At 42.3% G+C, this 20077-nt stretch overlaps 1 protein-coding gene across 1 annotated transcript in view; it reads right to left on the reverse strand.

The window, feature by feature from the left end:
* Nucleotides 1–20077, reverse strand: part of iqsec3a (IQ motif and Sec7 domain ArfGEF 3a) — a gene marked incomplete at both ends in the record, with an annotated part of 136957 nt that overhangs the window by 60335 nt on the left and 56545 nt on the right. Inside the window, 2 exons of the mRNA XM_083999707.1 lie at nt 5256–5417; nt 16611–17917. Of these exons, the coding sequence (XP_083855833.1) occupies nt 5256–5417; nt 16611–17917 (1469 nt within the window). The remainder of the gene's footprint in view (nt 1–5255; nt 5418–16610; nt 17918–20077) is intronic.

Raw genomic sequence — 20077 nt, forward strand, 5'->3', positions numbered from 1 at the left:
TTCCACACAAACATACACACACACGCATACACAGGCGATCCCTCCGAGCAGAAAATCCTCCTATTACCTGAAAACCCCTGCCTAATGACTTTAATTAAAAAGCAAAATACCCTGTCCGATGAGTTCAGGGGTGGGGGTTGGATACGACGTGGGGCAATGTGGAGGTAAAATGAGGTTTTGAAGGGAAAGGTGACTGTGTGAGGTTTTAAAGTTTCTTTCACTTTGATATGAGGTGTTCTGTGGAGAATAAAAACAATAGATCATAATTTTGTTAACCATAAATAAGTTTTTTTTTTTAACACAGAGCGGCTTTCATATGGTTCACCTCACACCAGTTCAAAATAAACACCATCTCTGCCTCTGTTACGCCTATTGATATTTATGGACGGTGCGTTCAAAACGAATGCATAAAATATGAAGTGGTGCAAAGATAACGCCTTTTTGCTTCTGATCTTTTCTGTGTGTTTTTACAATAAGAGATGCCAGCGTACATGCACGCACACAAACGCACGCACTACATTAAGATGGATTACTGTGAACAAAGCGAGTTAATGAGGTGAGTACTTGACTGTGACACGTGCTGCTCCAGCAGAAAAGAGTCAGATAGCTGAGTCTACAGTACTGCCTGACGCACCGTGGACCCCGACATGAGATCACAGCAAAACCTGCTCACAGCAAGAACACCATGAACTGTGTACTACTGCGTTTAGTACTAGCAGCACCTGCACTAATATTACAAGAGGTACAGTAAGAGTCCTGCTGCCATTACCATTACTTCAACTAGTATTACTGCTAAGAATACTGTTGATGCCTATAATGCTACTATTCTTCCCTACTACTACTGTATTATTACTGATTATCATATGTCTATAACTATAGTTATAATACATGTCAACTACAACTTCACTGTTGTGGGGCTAAGTCCTTCTATTATAAGTATTACATCAACCAGTGCTAATACTTCTACAGTCACATATCAATTATTACTACTTATGTCACCGCTTCAACCATTATGGCTTCTAGTACTGTATGGCAAACTACTAATTCTACTCATATAAAATATTACTGTCACTGTCACTAAACTACTACTGCTACTACTACTACTAATACACCTTCTACAGTACTGTGATTAATACTACAGCAGTAATCACTACTACTACTTACGAAAAGAGTACTGATGTTACTTCTACAGTACAACTCGTAGGCAAAATCTACTCATATATTATCATGAAAATGCTACAAATATAAATACACATGCACCATATTACTACAGCTACTACTAGTACTTTCTATGTCTATTATTACTACAGATTTAGAACTATTACCAGTACTTCTACGTCCACTTGTGCTTAACTTGTCTGTTATTACTATGAATCAGCTTACGACTGCTGCGTGTGTAGCGTGGTGCAGAGTGAAGCTACCTTCCACTACACATTTCATTTGAATGTCTTTATTTTTGTTCTGCAAAGAGCAAAAATATGTATTTTATCATCACAGTTCGCCACACACACACATTAACTTCAGACTCAAGTGTGTGTTCTTCTCATTCACTAAACATATTCACTGTTTTAACACAGAAAAATCATGAAAACCTGTACCAACATCAAAACAATAAATCATGTGACTGCTGTATCACTATCCTCAGAATGTTCTATCGCTCTGACTATCCTTGACCAGTCTCATCATGTACACTCAAGATATCAACTTATTTAGCAAACACACAGTATCAATCACGTCTAAACATTGTCAAATTAATCATGTATCTATTTTAACCTATATATTTATTTATGAACTACACGAGCAGTCCGGGCTGACCGGCTCATAGTTTTCCTGTTGCTCGCGGTAACTAGGCAACCAGTGCTAACAACAGGCTAGCCGTTTTCCGTACGGTACATTGGCTGAATAACGTCTATAAACAACAATACATAACGTCCGAACCGGGATAATAAACCAGCACATAAAACATTCACCCACTCGTTACACAACTCTAAAACTCCCTTCTTACCTGCAAAGAGCAAAAATATGTATTTTATCATCACAGTTCGCCACACACACATATTAAAGCAGATATCAGCTTCACGGCCGTTTCGGCTAATGCTGCGTTCAAGGCAGGCTTTTGAAACCGTAAGTTACAGCTTCAAGTCACAACTACGACTTGGTAGCGTTCCAGGCAACCCGTAGCTCGTGTTTTTACCATCCTGTTGTCTGTGAAAGTTCCCTATAACGGCCACTCGTAACTTCCGACCCGTGAACTCGTACCAGATCGAACTGGTATGACTTCACAGGAAGGAAAAACACAAAGTACGAGTTTCTTTGAACGCACCATGAGTTAGCAGCCCCCGCCCTTGTCAGGCATCAATTGGTCCTCGTGCTACGTCACCACATTCACGCGCATCCCTTGGCTGCACACACAGCCCTTCATGCCGTTCTCTCTCCTCATTGGATAACACTTGTATCCCACAAGGAAAATTTTCTCCTCGGGTTACAGCAGAGCAGAGTGACGGAGAGACTCGTGTTTAGGCTGAAATACTTCATGTAAGTGATTGCTGACGGAAAATAGGACTATTTAGGACTTATATTAACAAAAACATTCCACTGATATCTGCTTTAACTTCAGACTCAAGTGTGTGTTCTCATTCACTGAACAGATTCACGCGTGACTTCCTTATTCCTGAACACACCGTGTAGCGAACGCGCCCTCTGCTGGTCGGAGTTAGATACTGCATACTGCTAGGTAACATTTCATTTTTTCAGACAATAAACCACTCTTTTCTCACCATAAACACAGACAATTACTACCACACTCTGAACATGAGCTGTACTGAATGTAAATCCTATTAAACATGTAAATAATAATAATAATGTAGGTATATTAAACCCACTGATGGCTCTGTATGCCACACGTTTGTCTACAACAGTAGCTATTTTTCCTCCATTATTCCCTGCATTTATGATTATTATGGTCCATCGTTTGCTACTGCAGCCTCTATATGGTTGTTACTATATTTACTTTTAATACCATCACACTACAACTGTCCATCTTCTCCACATAATTTACCCTGTACAGTGTTGCAGTGGGCTAGGGGCCTCTATCCAGCAAGTCTCCACTGGATTACACATCACACATTAGTGCAACTGCAATTAGTAGCATTTGTAACATCATTGGCAGCTTAGACAGTCAAACTGTGTATTATTCCCTACCAGTGATTAGATTTAGACATAATAAAGCCAGAGCTTATACTACGCAACGAGTCTGACTTGATCCCCTTTTTGATCAACTCTCTCGACAGTCGAGCGTCTCTGATCACCCTCCTCATGACTCACTTCCTCGCTCCGCCACCTCTCCCTCCCTCCCCTCCTCCCCGGCTGTCACTCCTTGTTTATGTAACGTCAGACGAGATGCTCTCTAGCCCTAAGTACATCAGCGCTCTCCTTCCCCTCTCATCCCCTCTTTCCCGTAGCCTACACACTCCAAACATAACACACACACACACGCATGGGCGACCGCACATCCACGCACACACACGTATATACACTGCTATCATGCATACACTTTGTTGAACTGTGAGCAGAGCACTACTTGAATTGTACATTTACAATGTTGTGATGGCAGACGAGTACACACACTCACACACACACCTACACACACACACACACACGTGCACAGATGCAAATAAAAAAAGAAACAGCAGGCCAGATGGAGCCATATTTTGAAGAGCCAATGAGTGGATGACAGGCCGGGAACAGACCCCATTTTTCCTACTAAACAAGTTCACTATATTTTCAGTGAACGAGTCCTCGGGGGGCCACATTTCCTGAAACCCAAATCTATATCCACAATTTGGCTTAATTGACTTGAGACACTTTAACTATTGTTATTTATGCTTAAAGAAACATGAAGAGAATGAGGAGGCATTAGCTTTATAACGAAATGAGGAAGATTTAGGTATATGGGAAAACTGGCGAATACAACACCATCAAAACATATCTTCCCTTCACAGACAGAAACAGAAGTCTCAGACACACATACACACACGTGCATTTAGGCTCAGTAAATCACCATGAGTGATTTTCACATTAGACTGCAATCCCTCACCCGCTCTCCCATGACTACACTTTATCCAAAGTGCTCTCATACACACACTTTACTCTCTCCTATGATGCTCCTATTCAGCATCACTTCCACCACAAGCGCTGCAGTGTGTGCTCTTTAGGAAAATAGACAAAATATACATCTCTCCCAGTGTCACCACGGTTTATCTATCTCTGCTGCGAACTGGAGTCTGAAGCTTTAAAAGCATAGTCCTGTTAATAAAAATGTATTTGGAAGCGTGGTGGTGTCCGTTTGAAAGAAATATGGATATGAAATGAGGAAGACCTGCAGTGAACAAGTTGGTAAAGTGCTGTGTTGTGTTTGTCTGACCTTGCGAAGACTAAAAGTGAGTTCTTGGTTTGATAACTTGGACAAAAGGCTGGATAAAAGAGTTTCGTCCTCTGGTTGATATGCAAATTTAGAGGCAATTGGTGGATGAGAGGACGTAATAGAATAAAAAAGACAATTACTGAGATAAAGCAGAGATGGCACCAGCCAAACCCACCGGCATAATACTGAGACCAGCAGCTGCAGTTCCTCTATTCTGATGGGATAAAAAGCTCAAAAAATATTATTTACATGATTAAATACCTTATTTCTTACTTCTCACTACAGCACCTGTGGTTTTATGATAAAAGAAGCTGAGAAACAAGAAGATTTCTATTATATTTTCATCTTATCATCTTATTTCATTCCTCCTTTAACTCTGTCTTTCATTTACAAAATGAAGAATCACATGAGGATGAATTTCTTGGATCGTTTGGGTAGTTTCAGTTTATTTTTGTTTGTTTACTGTGATGTCAAAAAAAGACTGAAATATCAACGTGTGCAAAAATAACAGCTGTGACGTAAAGCACATGCTGAAGCTATAATTATGGTTTCACATTTAGATTTCAGAGAATCATCTGATTCACAGCCAGAGCTGGAAAGTGTGTCATCTACAAAAACCTGTGCGCAGTTGGCTCAAATTTCAACAGGACTCACAACCGCTATTTTGTGACTAATAAAGCCGAGCATTGTCTGTGCGCTACGTGTTCCAGTCCTGTAGTTTTACCCCCCGGCAGCTGATCTCCCACAAAATAGAGCGATTACCACGAAGAACCACTTCATGTGGAGCGATACAGTGTCTTAAAAGTTTCAAGAAATAACACGTGCTACTCACTCGAGCACGTCTCTGTTGAAGGGCTTCTTGCTGTTGCCGAGGAACTCTCCGATCATCTGTCGACTCAGGCCCTTCCTCTGGAGCAGGAAGTGGGCCACGCCGATGGGTGTGTCTGGGATGAAGCCTCGTGATATCAGGAACTGGAGGCCCTTGTCGGGGTTTCTGAGACAAACAAGAAAAACAAAAATGAATACATGAAAAAAACAGAGAGCACTAAGGATGTTCAGATAAAGATGACACTGTGCTGATGAGGTTCTTTGAAAATCAGATGTTTACTGTGTGGGTGGAGACACAAGGCGGGAGCTCATCTGTATTCATTCCCATGCTGAATTATAATATTCATTAATAACTACTAGAGAACTCAACACGATGCTAAATTCAGGGAATACTGCAGGAATCATAATGGCTGATTTGCGATGCAGCTCTAAATCTCTGCTAGTATGCGCTCAAGTCTCAGGTTGACTCTGTTGGACTGATGCAGGGCTGAAATGAACTCCAGGCAATGTTTGTAACTGTGATGCATTACCTGTGCCAAGTCTCTCCAGCAGATTTTTACCGATGTACCAAAAAATTTATAGAAACCAGTGGCTGCCTGGAGACTGTAAATCTACCTAAAAATGTGTGATGTGGTTTTGAAAACAGTCAGTAATGTAGGCAGTTTGAAGACGAAGCCAGATTTTGTAACTTCTGACGGAATAAATGACGTTCTCCCTCTTACAAACAAGTTTGAGTCAGTCAAATATTTAACAAAATAACACACTCTAGTCTTGCCCAGTGGTTTTACTGCCGTAGCTTAATGGCTCATGTTGGCAAACTTTAAATAGCCATTATACTCTATTTATTTACTGACTCTATAGTGCCTTCTGTTGTTTTATTTGAATGTTTGAAATCTGAATATATAAACATATCTGCAACACAGAGACCACAAAAGTACCTCCTGATAACAATCCCACAATGCAATGGTCCACATTTTATTGACTCAGCAGCTAGCTGGCAGCGGCGATGAAACATGATGGTAATAAGTAAGAAATCCAAAGAGTCACTTCACTGCTTTTAATAATTCATGTCACTTGTGAACACATTACCTGCTACTGAGCTAATGTTACAGGGATATATTATGCAGATATGCAACAACAATAAAATCAGCACTGTTTTGCACTTATGTGACAAAAGCCTGTTTGTTTTTATGTCACATTTTGTGATTATTTTATATTAAATATTGAACTTTAGACCAGGAAACACTATCCATGTTACTGAAAATGGGGTTTAGTGACATTAAAACATTAAATCCACATTTAAAGCAGAAGTGAGTGATCCGGTCGTTTTCGCTAATGCTGCGTTCCAGGCAGGCTTTTGAAATCGTAAATTACAGCTTCAAGTCACAACTTACGACTTTGTAGCGTTCCAGGCAACCCACTCGTGTTTTTCCGACCTGTTTTACCGGTGAAAGTCACTATAACGGCCACTCGTAACTTCCGACCGGTGAACTCGTACCAGATCGAACTGGTACCACTTCACGGTCGGAAAAATACGAGTTTCCTTGAACGCACCATAACAGTCCTCGTCGCTACGTCACCACATTCACGGCGTTCCTTGGCTGCACACACAGCCCTGCATGCCGTTCTCTCTCCTCATTGGATAAAAACTGTAGGATACGATAAATGTTTTCTCTTCGGCTCAGAGCAGAGCAGAGGGACTGAGAGACCCGTGTTTCAGTCCAAACACTCTATGTAAGTGATTGCTGTCGGAAGATATAACTATTTAAGACTTATATTAACACAAATATATCACTCACTTCTGCTTTAACTCTGGTGGCCCTCCACAATATATATATATATTTTTTTACACAATCCCCCTCAGCAGCAGTTCTGTGATTATTGATCTACATTTGTTAATTTCCTGCAATCAATTAAAAAAGCTAATGTGTGGTGAATACATGCAAATTGTGTCTTAAGGATTTAAGTGTATTTTTTCTTTACTACTTGTCGACTTTTACAGTACTGTATGTTTACCAGATTCACAACTGGCTTGTATTTTTTATATGGACTTCAGACTGACAGTGTGTCTTTAGGCCTACTTGTATTAATCTGGTTTCATTATTGCGGTACTAATTAATTTTATGAGCTCATTTTGCAGTTCCCTTGATGAAGCCCTTTTATAATATGTTATCTTATTGTCGGCTGATTTGTGATCACCATCCTTTGTCGATACTGTTTTCACTGCTTCATAATAACTTTTACTTCCAGTAAAAACTTCACAGGCACATCTCTGGTCTTCAACCCTAACTGGAAATGTGCCTTGTATCCACACTCTTGGTGAAAGCAGAAGAGACTATAAGCTTTAAGGCCCCATCAGAAGGATCCTTTGCATACACAGACACCTTCAATCAATGCATGGCAGGAGTTACTTATGTATGAACAAAGGAGTAATATCTTAACTATTTATAACCCTATTAGACACAGAGGGTAGCTGCTACTGCATTACAGCTCTCCCTCTCTGTCTATACAGTGTTTAAACCACAACCTTTATGTAACGGAGCAGTGTTTGTGGACGTGTGTGTGCGTGTGTGTGCGTCTACCACAGCTAATGGGTTTAGTAAAGCGAGGGTGGGACAAAGGGGAGGGAAGGATAAAGGGCAGGATAGAGGGAGGAGGCTGGAAGAGGACCAGACAGAGCAGATGTGCGGGAATGAGAGTGCGAGGACAGAGAGGGAGGACGATGAGCGCAGGCCGGGCTGCCAGAAAGCATCTGCTGTGACAGCCTCAGCACACTCTCAGCTTCTAGCTCGCCCTCTCAGCTGAAGGCGATGTCTCGCCAAACAAATTTGGCAGATATCACTCATTTGATGTTTGCCCAAAAACAGATGGATCACACATGGAGATTATTATTTGTAATTAGAAGTGGACAAGCGGAGGAGTGAAAATCAGGACGGGAAGGGAGGAAATGATGCAGGAGATGGATCGATTCAGATGAGCGGCGCAGAACGAGACGAGAGTCCTCATCAGATAATAACAAGCATGGATTGTTTGTGAAAATACTGAGAACAAGCCTGTCTACATTTACCATGAAATGGACCTCTTGTAAACCATACAGATAATAGCTGCCCTTTCTCAGGGGCAAAGGTGGGAACACTGTTGTGTTTCTGATGATGCAACAAACCCTCCAAAATCGGCAACTTCAACTCAGGGAGTTCATAAGGGTTTGTGTTGTGCAACCAGACTGTCACTCGGTTTAGGTAACAATAACACTTTGTGTAAGGTTAGGTAATGATTGTAGTTTGGGCTGAAACAACATTTCCTCATGATGTACAAAAAAAAAAGGTAATTCTTGCAAGATTATGACATTGTTTTTAAAAAAACAAAAACAATTTGCTGTTGCATAATAGAGGTATATATATATATATAGTAAAAACCTAATTTAGGAGAGACAGGGTCGCTCACGGCAAAGTTGCACCACACACCTATTCTGGATGGATGGAGCATGTGATTTAAAACGGAGCTGTTGCAAAGTTGAAGTGTGAAAAGAGAACTATAGTGCACACACACACAGACACACACATGAAAGGGATGGGGAGAAGCAGTGCCAGACAGGACCCAGATGCCATGCGAAAATAACAACTCCCAAATACACTGCCACCACATGCCCAGATATCTTCCTCCATCACACACAGTTTTTCTGCCTCCGTGTCACACACACACACACCTACTTATTTTTTATTTTTGTCTGATATTGAACTCTCTTCACATCATAAATACATCCCTCCCCTACCTTGACCTCAACATTTATTGGCCTTCTATTTTATTTTATTGCTAATAGGCAGATGTGCACTGTGTCCCTACCTCAGAAACTGTGTTTTATGGCCCTTACAAGTGCTTCACTGTCAGAACTGCATGTTGCCTATTTCTCCGGATGTACACGTTTCTGTTTCCATTACTAACCGCTGATAGATTGATGGGCGGTTCGTGCCCCTGTGCAATTTTCTGAGTGGAAACACGATCGTGTGGTGTAACTGTAAATGCTTCAAAACCCCCCGAATCATTACACCGATGTGGAGCTGCTGTTGCAAAGCGCTGCTCGTGTCCATCAAGTGTGTTTTTGCTGATAAGGCAACTGAGGGGAGAATTTACTGATATGGCTGCTACGGATCCTAACTTAGCATTTTCTTTAGAGCAGCGGTTTCTAACCTTTTTATGTTGGACATGTACCCAAGAGAGCCTTGTCAAGTGAAGCCCTTCATCAGAACCACTCCCCAGAGTCCATATACTGTGTAGTATATACAGTATATATATATGATTGTATTACTTTTAACTGTCTATTTCAACTTTTAACACTTTTTTATTTGGCTATTTCACAATTTAGCCCAGTTGCAGGGCAAAGTGTTCAGATTTTACTTAAATGTCGATGTTTTTAAATCACTAAAGCTACTTTTCCATTTTTCTGTAGCACCTGGCAACTGCAAATAATAGTTGCAAACTGCATAATAGTGTTAGGTTTTTCTTATTTTCAACAAATCTCATGAAAAGACTAAAAGCTTTGGATTTGGATGTTCATGAATCCAAATCGGTCTAAAAAGTGCAGTAATTTGCTACAGGACACCTCTGCACTTAAGTTTTAAGCAGGACACAGGAAAGTGTGCTTTTATTTTGAAGAATTTTCAAATGAGGATTAATGCACATTTAAAAGTATACAGTAGCAGGTCTCGATGGACTCGAGCAGCCACGTTCAACATAATGCAGGAACATGTCACACGGTGCTGGACCGTGGCTCTCTGCTGTGTGTGTTAATAAGGGCAACAAACTGAGGCTATTCAGGCCACATGCACACACACACAGACAGCACTTGTTACACAAGGATCTGCCCATTGTTGGGTTTTGGTCTATTCTGGTTGGAGCTGGTTCGTAATATGAATAATGTACAATATGGTCAGCCTCATCCTTTAGATAACAAGAGCAGGTGAGGATAAAAGGCGGTTACGTCGTGGGAGAAATGCTTCCTCTGTTTGCCATCTGGATTTCAGAGATTGTAATTATGTAGCAGGTCATTCAGCACTGAGGGCAGAATGTTAATACAGGGAAGGAGCTGTGTGTGTGTGTATGTGTGTGTGCGCGCGCGCAAAGAAGCCCACATGAACATAGCAATATATACACACACACAGTGAGTTTTTTTTTATAGAGCTCTCCTGCTGGCGGCAGGCTATCCCTCCTGAGGAGTGTTGTTGATCTACTGTGTTAATTAGCCTGTTAGCACACTGTACTGTATGTATGTACTCACATTTCTCTCTCTCTCTCTCTCCTAACAGTTACACATACACACACCTACACATGTCTTATGTGTCACTCTTTAATTCATAAAGCTCAGATCGTGCTACATTTTCATGCATGATGGGGAGTCGGCCATGAGCTACTGATTGCTTTCACTGCGCTGGAATAAGAGCTGGGGAAAAAGTGAAACAAGGGCAACGACTAATGAAACCGAAAAGTCGTGCATACGGAAAGAAAAATCTGTCGTGAATGCCCCACCTCCCTCACCCCCTCCCCTCCCCTCCCCTCCCCACCCCCCACCCCTCACTCTCTCTTTGCTCTGCTCCCTGTCGCAGGTTTGTTCCCAGCTCCCCTGCGTGATGGCAGTGTCCTGAACACACCCTCTCTCACAGAGCACAGTCATTGTTATTCCCACCACACTCAAGGTGGAAACTTTATCAACCGACCCCCCACCACCACCACCTCCCCCTCCCCCTCCCCCTCCTCTCTCTCTGTCACACACACACACACCTCTGACCTCCCCCACCCACCACCCCTCCCACCTTTTTTTGTGTGTCTCTTTCACTTCCTCTCTCCATTTCCATCACTTGGATGTTCTGCTCTTTCAAGCTGGTGCACGCACATACACACACACGCGCATATACACACCGAAAACTTCAGACTTTTCCTCTTTAATTTACTTTCTCTCCCCTCTTCCTTTCTCGCTCCTCCCGCTCAGGTGGTGCAGAGACCACCTGCTGCAAGACTCACATACACACTCACACACCACTTTACCAAACCGTGTGAATGTGCCTGACTTTCTTTTTTTTTTTTTTTGACCGCATGATCAAGCAATACCTAAAGTTTTAGCCCAAAGCAAACAGCCCTGTTTAAGATGCAAAGGATACAACAGCACAGGTATTAGAGGGAGGATATGAACTGGTGGAACTAATGAGCCTCAAGCTCGATTGCCCCCTCTCTCCATTTCTCTCTTTCTCTCCCTCTCCCTTTTTTTTTTTGCTCTCCTTCCTCATTCTGTGTCTCCCTTCCCTTGGAGCCAATTTATTAAAAGTCAGCTTATCTTTCAAGGTGTTTGATCAGGGGAATGAGAAGAGAGGATCGCAAATAGACAGAAATGGCAACCAAACCTGTCACTTTATGGAAAAAAAAAAAAGTAACTGAACCTCGTAATCAAACCAACGGCTTCCATTAAACAGTCATTACTAATGTGTGTAGCCCTCAATTCCCTCTATAAAGAAAGATGCGGACCGTTTCCAAAAGAAATTTAAAAAAAAGTAAAATGTGAACAAACAGATTAATGTTACATCCAATTCCTCTCTGCTGCTCAGACTGACACTATCGAGGCAGGCAGATTCTAAAGAGTAATTAACAGCACAGGGTTTATGACAGATACAGTCGTTATAGTTGCACACAGACTTTCTCAGCATATCTGCATCCTTTCCTTGGCCGCATTTAATGTTTATCTTTTTAAAATGAACTGTTACCAAAGACATTGTCTGAACCTTAACCAAGGCCAGACACTGTAGAAAAGAGGAAGACATTTAATTTAATCAAGAAATTGCTAAATTATCTAACCATAATAACCAAATCTCACCCATCGACAGAGACATGAACTTGTCCAACCACTTTTCATGAGCTCTCTCTTTTAAGCTTGGCCACAAATGATATTTTCTAATAATTAAATGGGGGTTTGCTTTAAAGGCGTATTTATCTTCAAAAAGCAGGAGAATGTTCTCAACTGAAATGAAAGATCAAGTGTTTCCTTTATCTGGAAAATGGAAAATAATTCAATTTTGGAGACACATGGTTATCACTGGACAGCGACTGCAGAAAGTAAAGTGGGGTAAAAACAGAGTCTGATGGAAATATTCAATTGAATTGGATGGATTGTTTTACTTTTATCTTTATCAATTTGTTTAATATGTTTCACATTGTATTACATTGTATAAAAAAACAAACTAACCTAATATTATTTTACCAATATCTTTAAGATGTTTTACTTTATCTGATAAAATACTTAATATTTGAGTAAAGAAAGGCAGACAATAAACTTTTTTTATGTACATCTCATAATACATATACAGTATGCAGGTGAGACATTGCACTGTAGTCAGTTCATTAATGAACCAGTGTTAACTGGTCACAGCTGGCTGCCTTGTTGTAGGCAGGGCCACTGACATTTGCAGTTACTCTCTCTGAACAATATTCATTAACTGAACAGACCCACACAATCAGAGATACAGTGTCAGTCTTTCAAAGGATTACAATAGCTCACAATGTTAACACCTCATATTAAAACTATAGATACTGCACTTTGACGTGATACTGAAGGTCCCCTTGCATCCTGTGAGCTTAACTGCAGTGAATTTGGTGATTGGTATAAAAAAGAAAAGGTAATATGAGATGATGTGAACTGTTATTCAACATACTGTATTCTGGACAGTGATCTTCTCATGTCTTTTAATCATTTATATGCCACACTGTACATGTCTCTAACAATGGAGGAATACACCACAGTCCAAAGGCCTAAATTCCTCTATTTTCTGACTTTGAACTTTTCCCTTTGTGACTATTCCCTCTGCATCCTCCCTCCACTATATGTGGAGCTCGTTCCTGCCTCCCTTGTTTTCATTGTCATGCTCCGGCATTGAGTCAAAGTTAATCGGCTTTATTGTTCACTTTTATGGCACTGCAGAGTTTGGCAGAAGGGGCAAAACAGATAATGTCTGTTTATGAGCTCCAGTCTTCTAAAACTTGTGTGAGATGGCTTAATTGGAGCAATATATTTACAAAATCGAATAGTGGTTTTTGCACCCAAGGGAGCGCAGTGTGCATTCCTTCACTCCGAGAAAGCACCGAAATGGTTAAAACATGCTCGGATTGAAATGTTAACACATTTTTCAATCCTGTCTTTGGGGTGTCGGTTCATACAGTGCTGAAGGAACTTTTAATTACATTCACCACTCACAGCAGAATGACTAATGAGAATTTTAGGCCTTGTGGATCGTTGCCATTATTTTTAAGATTCACCCCTCATGTATTGAAACTAATTGTTTCCCAGCTAGTCCATCAGTGGTTGAGCTCAACTTGTACGAGTGAGTCTAGTTCATTTGTTTGACTATGTGGGGGTTGTAAGTCCTTTGGGGTACGCTCTGGGTGAAAAGCTAATAGAGCATATGGTAAATCTCCCCATTTAATCTCTCCCTCCAAGTGCACTGTGGGCTGCTAACACATTTTTTAGGAGTTGGTTACAGACATTACTAAAAAAAACAGGGGGGATGCAAAATTTTGAACAAACCATAGTTTTCTCCTGTGAGAAAATGTTTTTCAGTTCTTCTCTCCGAGTGTAAAATTGATTATTTCAATGAAGAGCTGACTGGAGGTCACAATTCACCAAGGTTTTCGACTTCAAAACTCTCAGTCTCCAGGAATCAGGCGTTTGTCTCAGCAAATCAACAGATTCAGTCGGAGCTGGTCCTTTCCACTGCTGTCACCATGGCAACACCTTTTTTTCCCCCCCTCCCACCCCCTTATCTCTTGCTGCCATGTAACCACCTTGCACCTGTCTGGAGTGTGTCTTGGGAAGTTCTTATCGGGTTTTGACTTTGTCACTCTTCGCTAGGCGGCGAGGGGAACTGAATTCACAATGACTGAGAAGCTGCAACCAGCAAACAAACAAGCTCCTCAAAACAGAGAGCATGTTTTTTTCTTCTGCTGACTATTTGTGAAGCCACAGAGGAAAACGGCTGTGGTAATTGGGCTGTGGTAGGAACACTACAGTCACCTGTATAGGGGTTTACATCAGACATCAGAGGAACAGTTTGAGCGTATGATAGGGACGTTATACCTCATACAGTACAAATACCAAATGATATGGTAATTTTATATTTATATATTTAAAAAGCAATTAAACAAGCTCAGCAAATAGTACATACACATACCACAGCTCTCAAGCTTTTGATTTGTCAATACTCTGATGAGAACTTTCTTGCATTAGGTAGGCCTGCTGCATTCGAGACAACTCGGAACTGGGATTTTTCTGATCTCCTACTTCAAAAAGTGCAATCGAACGCCATCTCATGATGGAGCTCCCTCAAGGGAAAGTTGGAGAAAAAAATCCACCCTGACTTCTCTGAGAATCAGTTGTCTGACGTCACAGAACAATTTCTTTTTGTGCCCTTTGTAATGTTTTAATGCCTTCCATGAAGCACTTTGAATGCAAAGCTTTTTCCGGTCTGCCATGTTTTTGGTTATTCTGGCATGGTGCGTCTTAAACACTTTGAAGTCGGAAATCTGAGTTTTCAGCTGGGAGATTCCGAGTTCCAAGTTGTCTCGAATGCATCATACAGTATGAAGCTGTTGGTCCTTGTTTGTTCTTTGCTAATCATACATCCCCATCACTGTCTGCAAAAGTATTAGCTTATTTAGTGGCTACAGGTAATCTGTGACCTTATTGATAGTTAGGATATCCAGCTAACTATTTACAGTTAGCTAGCTTACTGCTTACAGAAATATTAGTTTATGGTGGGGTTACAGGGCACAGTAAACAACTCTAGCACATCCACAGTGTAGTATTTCCACACTTTCAGAGTTAATGGTTAATGGCCCTGCCCTAAGGATGTCAAAGGAAGTTTTGCTTCCGTAACACCTACAGCTAATGTTAATGAAGCTTTATTTGCCAAACGTATCAGTTTGTCCTCATCTTTGTCTTGTTATATTAAAAGTGAAAATGTCCCGCTCGAAATCATAAAGTATGTAAGATAGCTAAGTAGCCTAACAGTGTTAAAACAAAATAGCTACCATATCTTAAATCCTCCTTGTCAAGCCAAATGCAATAAAACATCAGTACTGTTTATCTCAAACTTTGAGGATGCCGCTTTTTGTTTGGCATCAATCAAAGTCTTCAAAAACATAAAAACTGAACTAATATTAGTAGCTTGCGCGCTACAGCTGATAGGATCTGTCAGCTACAACTCCACCTTCACCTGTCTGAAATCAAAGACTCACTGTTTGACCTTCCAAGTGATGAGCCTTTCTCTGTTATCATCGTAAACTGCTCATGTACTGAATGAAAGCTTGACAGGTGTGGCAACGGTACAAGGCATGGGGCTCAGACAACTGACATTTACATCATGTCTGGGAGTGTAACTACCCGTGTACTGTAGATTATTTCTAACTCTCTCATTGCGTCTCAGCATGGTGCTCATATTTCCTTCATTTCACCCCTCTTACAAATCAATCTCCTCTCCCCTGTCTCAATAACTCAGCCTCTCTCTCGTGCCCGTGTGCTAATTCGTCTTTCTGAGAAGAAAGCAGACACCTCTTCAGATCTAGCCTGGGACTTACGCTTCAGTCTGTTTGTTCTTTCGACACAATGGGGACGTGTGAGGAAAGTGCTTTTCTTTGCTCTTTTGAGTCCAGTGGGTGTCATCAAACTTTAGGTACACCTTGAGGATGGCGTGAGGTACAGATTGTGTCATAAATCTCACTGTACAGTATTATAGTCCTTGCAATATATCCTTTTCCTTTCACACGTCCCAACAATAAAGTTGCTAAGAAGAATATGCTTTCACACATGAAGCACTATATTATATTGCTTCATATGTGTCCCTACAAGCAGATTTGAAATTTCAGAATTTCTATTAATTTGAAACCTTACAAAAGTAGGACAATCACATCACTGGACCATGATTAGCTGAGAACCCCAGCACCTCTAATTCTTTGAGGGTAATGCTAAAATGACAACTTCCAAATTATTCCCTGACGCCAGGAAATTTCCCAACTGGATTAATTTTGAAATCCTCCTCAGGGGTACAGTACTACCTTTACAGTTCAGGAAAGACGGAAGATGAAGAGCAGCTCATTCCACTTTTCTAAAACTTAATTAAGAAAAACAAATTACTAGACCAAAAACCGCTGTTCTGTCACACCCCCAAATCTCTCTGGGACTCATCCATTGTGTGTTTCCAGTGCAGTTAATCATGGCTTAACAGTCAGCAATGATTCAGAGCTGATAACACAACACTCAGGCTGAGTTCAAACTCAATTAGAATTGTCTAAACACAAAGGAAATGAAAACGTAGTGGCCACTCACACATTGAAGAGGTTGAGGCCGATGCGGTAGAGGCGTTTTCGCATGACGTCGGTGGACAGCGTGGGTGATTTACAGCTGGCGGGGTTCTCACAGTGGTAGCGTGGCAGGCTGAGGATCATCGCCTGGAGTGCCTCCTTGGACGAGGCCTCAGATGTGGAGCGTGCCTCTGTGGACGTGCTGCTGCTGCTCATCTGCTCCGAGCTGTTATCTGCCGTCTCAGAGCTACATCTCTTCACTCCCAGGGGCTCCACCACAGGGGAACTCTCCAACAGTATGGCTTCCTGCGGTGGAGGGGCTTGAGGGAGGTCTGTGGGTGGTGGGGCCACCACCACAATCCTCTCTGGGCTTTGAAGGGCAGCCATCTTTTCTAGAGGGGTTAGTGGGGGTAGGTCCTCCTCCCCGAACTCTTCTTCACTCGGAGGAGGAGCGGGGAAATCTTCATCTTGGTCACCTTCGTCCAGATCTTCTTCTGGAGGAGGTGGTGGGGGCTCTTGGGGTGGCGGTGGAGGGTCTATGGGTTCAGCTGGGAGCTCTGCAGGGGGAGGAGGGGGTTCTTGTGGGGGGAAGGGCGGGACAGAGAAAGGGGTGGAGTTTATTGTCGTGGAAGTGGTCGTGACAATGGGGGAGGCTCGTTCTTGTTGGACGCAGCTGCCGAGCGTGACGGAAGTGGACGATTCCAGGACCGAGGACGAAACGCAGAAGTTCTGGCTGTCGATCTGCACCGTCACATCTCGAAACGCCATCATCAGCTTGCTCGCACTTCTGGACAGGTCACTTGGGTCCACCACGCCTGGATGAAGCGTCGACTCTCCCACGCCACCTCCTTCTCCGCCGCCTCCTACTCCTACTCCTACTCCTGCAGCAGCCGCAGCCGCCGCCGCCGCACTGAAGGAGTCGGCACTGAACTGATAAGTGCCGCCTTCTTGCAGTGAACACATGGTCTTCAGGCTCCAGTTGCTGAGCGCATCGTCTATGGACTTTGCCAGGGACTGGACCTGTTCGGTGAACGAGTCTTCCAGGTCGGTCAGGGTGCCACCGACTGTGGCAGGCAGAGATGGTGAGCGCACCAATGGGATGCCCGCCAGGTTACAGCCTTCTGCCAGGGCCCGTTCAGCAGAGAAACCCTCCGTGTTTTGCACACGGACCTTGCGTAGGGAGATGCGTCGAGGAAGACGACTCTCCAGCAGTGAATTACGGATCTTCTCGAAGTTCTTGCTGAGCTGGTACTGGCGGAAGGCAGTCTGGATCTTGCAGGCAGCACGGCGGGAGATGAGGTGGCCACCGTACTTGAGCTCTAACATTTCGATCTAGAAGATACAAAAGGAGACAACAGAGATAGCAGCTTATAACATATGAGAGCAAACAAAAAAACCAAAACTGTCTGGACTCAATCATACGCGTTGGCTCTGGCCAGGTAACAAATTGAATCATTCATGGGTTAGAAAAAGAATCTCTGTATCATGGACAGTTATATTTGTTACAAGGACTCATGCACGACATGTATATCCTCTTGTCTTGTTGCAGTGGTACATGAAAGATGAACATTGTGAATGAGTTGAATAGCATGTGAAAAACAAGTGGAGTGTAGGTGGAATGAACGAGCTGGACGGTTCGAGAGGGATGGGATAAATGTGGTTGAAAATAAGAAGACATTAAATTCAGTTTCCTGGGAATGGAAGAGGTCGTAAAGTCCAATTTCTGGGATGAGCAGGCAAGATTCAGATATTAAAGTACTTGAAATTTTAATATTAATATTCTCAGATGGCTCTGTAATTGTATTTTGCAAACTGCCCCTGTGATGTTTGTAGTGAAACTATACAGTATACAGTGCAGCCAGAGCCACAGTTTGAAAGACAGAACCCAGTAAAGGCTGACTCATGGTATTTGGACAAACTGTTCATTTCCTCAGCAAATAGAACTCATAATCTCTGTGAATTCCACAGAGAGGTCCTCCACACAACTTTAAATTGTCTGAAACTGAACAAGCCATTAATCTTGCCTGTGAAAAATTGCTCAAATGCTGTGGGAAATAGATAGAGATGTAATATAGCCATCCTCATCTGGCAGCAGCGCGAAACACCAGATGAAACCTCATTGAGTTTCCCAGAACAATCAGGGTGTGGGTATCTTTGGAAGAGCCCAGAAAGAGCGCTTATCTTTCCGAGTCGCTCTGAAATCCTCCTCATTCAGGCTAAATCAATGAATATAATTCTGTTTCTGTTCTAACTTTATCAAGGGCACGAGTGTGGAGCAGATTTAAGCTTTAGTAGTGTTACATTCTGTCATTTAAAAAACAACAACAAAAAAAACACCCAATGCTCTAAATATACAGCGTTTAAATGCAAATTAAAAATAGCACAGCATTTAATTCTATAAAATAGAAATCCTTGCTGCTCCCTCCCTTAGTGTTCTGTTAAGGATTTGAGCTGGTTTCTTGTGTCAGGGGGATGTGTACATGAGGATTAATTTGGTCCGAGTAAAATATCCCTCCCTGCAATTGAGCAAATGGTTACTGTGGCCATGAAGGATCAAAATGTGACTTTCAACCGCTAATCTCCTTTCGTTTCAGGCCTGGACAAAGTCACCCAACCACCTCCGATGGACTCCTGTATAGAGGCACTGATAGGCCGTAATGCCTGGAGGGTTTGCAATTTGTGATAAGTGGTTAGTTCAACAAGATGCAGCCTCTCTGGTTGTCATTGAAGGGAAAGGAATCATATACAAAGCTCTTTAGAAAAGTGGAATGACACTGAAAATCCATCTTATCTACTCCATTTACATTTCACTGCAGAGCCTCTGCGAGCAAAGTGAGACGTACTGAGAATATTAACATGGTTCCTGAATAGGACGCTAGTTTGGAGCTCTACTGTATCTGCTGATGGCGACTTCTCAGCAGCAGACAGCTCTTTGCAGACTGGTCAGACCCACTCTGAATATTCATCACTTTTTAATCTGGATTGTTCTGTGACTATGCGCCGTCTGCACTCTTGAAATGACAAGGTTAGCCTTATCACCCCGACTGCACACCAAAATAGACCTTGTTTAGGTTTAGGCGCCGACGTAATATGATTGACTTCATTACTCGGAAAGGTGTCCCTCATCAAAACAAATTCTGCAACGAGTTGCACTGCAGAGGTGCCCTTGGATGTGAGAAAGGGCCGTCAGTCAGGCTGTGTTTGATTAAATGTGGCAGTCGAGCTTGTTTGTTTTGACTTCTCTGTAAGCCAGGTCGGGGATGATGAATAAAGCATTTGGGTCACGTTGCTTTCTTTATCAGTTGTGTGTATTGGATACACTTTGCCATTCAGATGGAATTACACCCACCATGACGAGCTGGGACATGATGGGTGGAGGGGGAAAGAATGGGGAAGAAGGAAAGGAGAAGGCAGGGGAAGTAAACAGGCAAGCTAACATTTTGTTGGAGCAAGAGACACAGCGGCTATTATCGTCATTTCTATGATTATCAG

This window comes from Trachurus trachurus, assembly GCF_905171665.1.
Source record: "Trachurus trachurus genome assembly, chromosome: 23".
In the NCBI taxonomy this organism is placed as follows: Eukaryota; Metazoa; Chordata; class Actinopteri; order Carangiformes; family Carangidae; genus Trachurus; species Trachurus trachurus.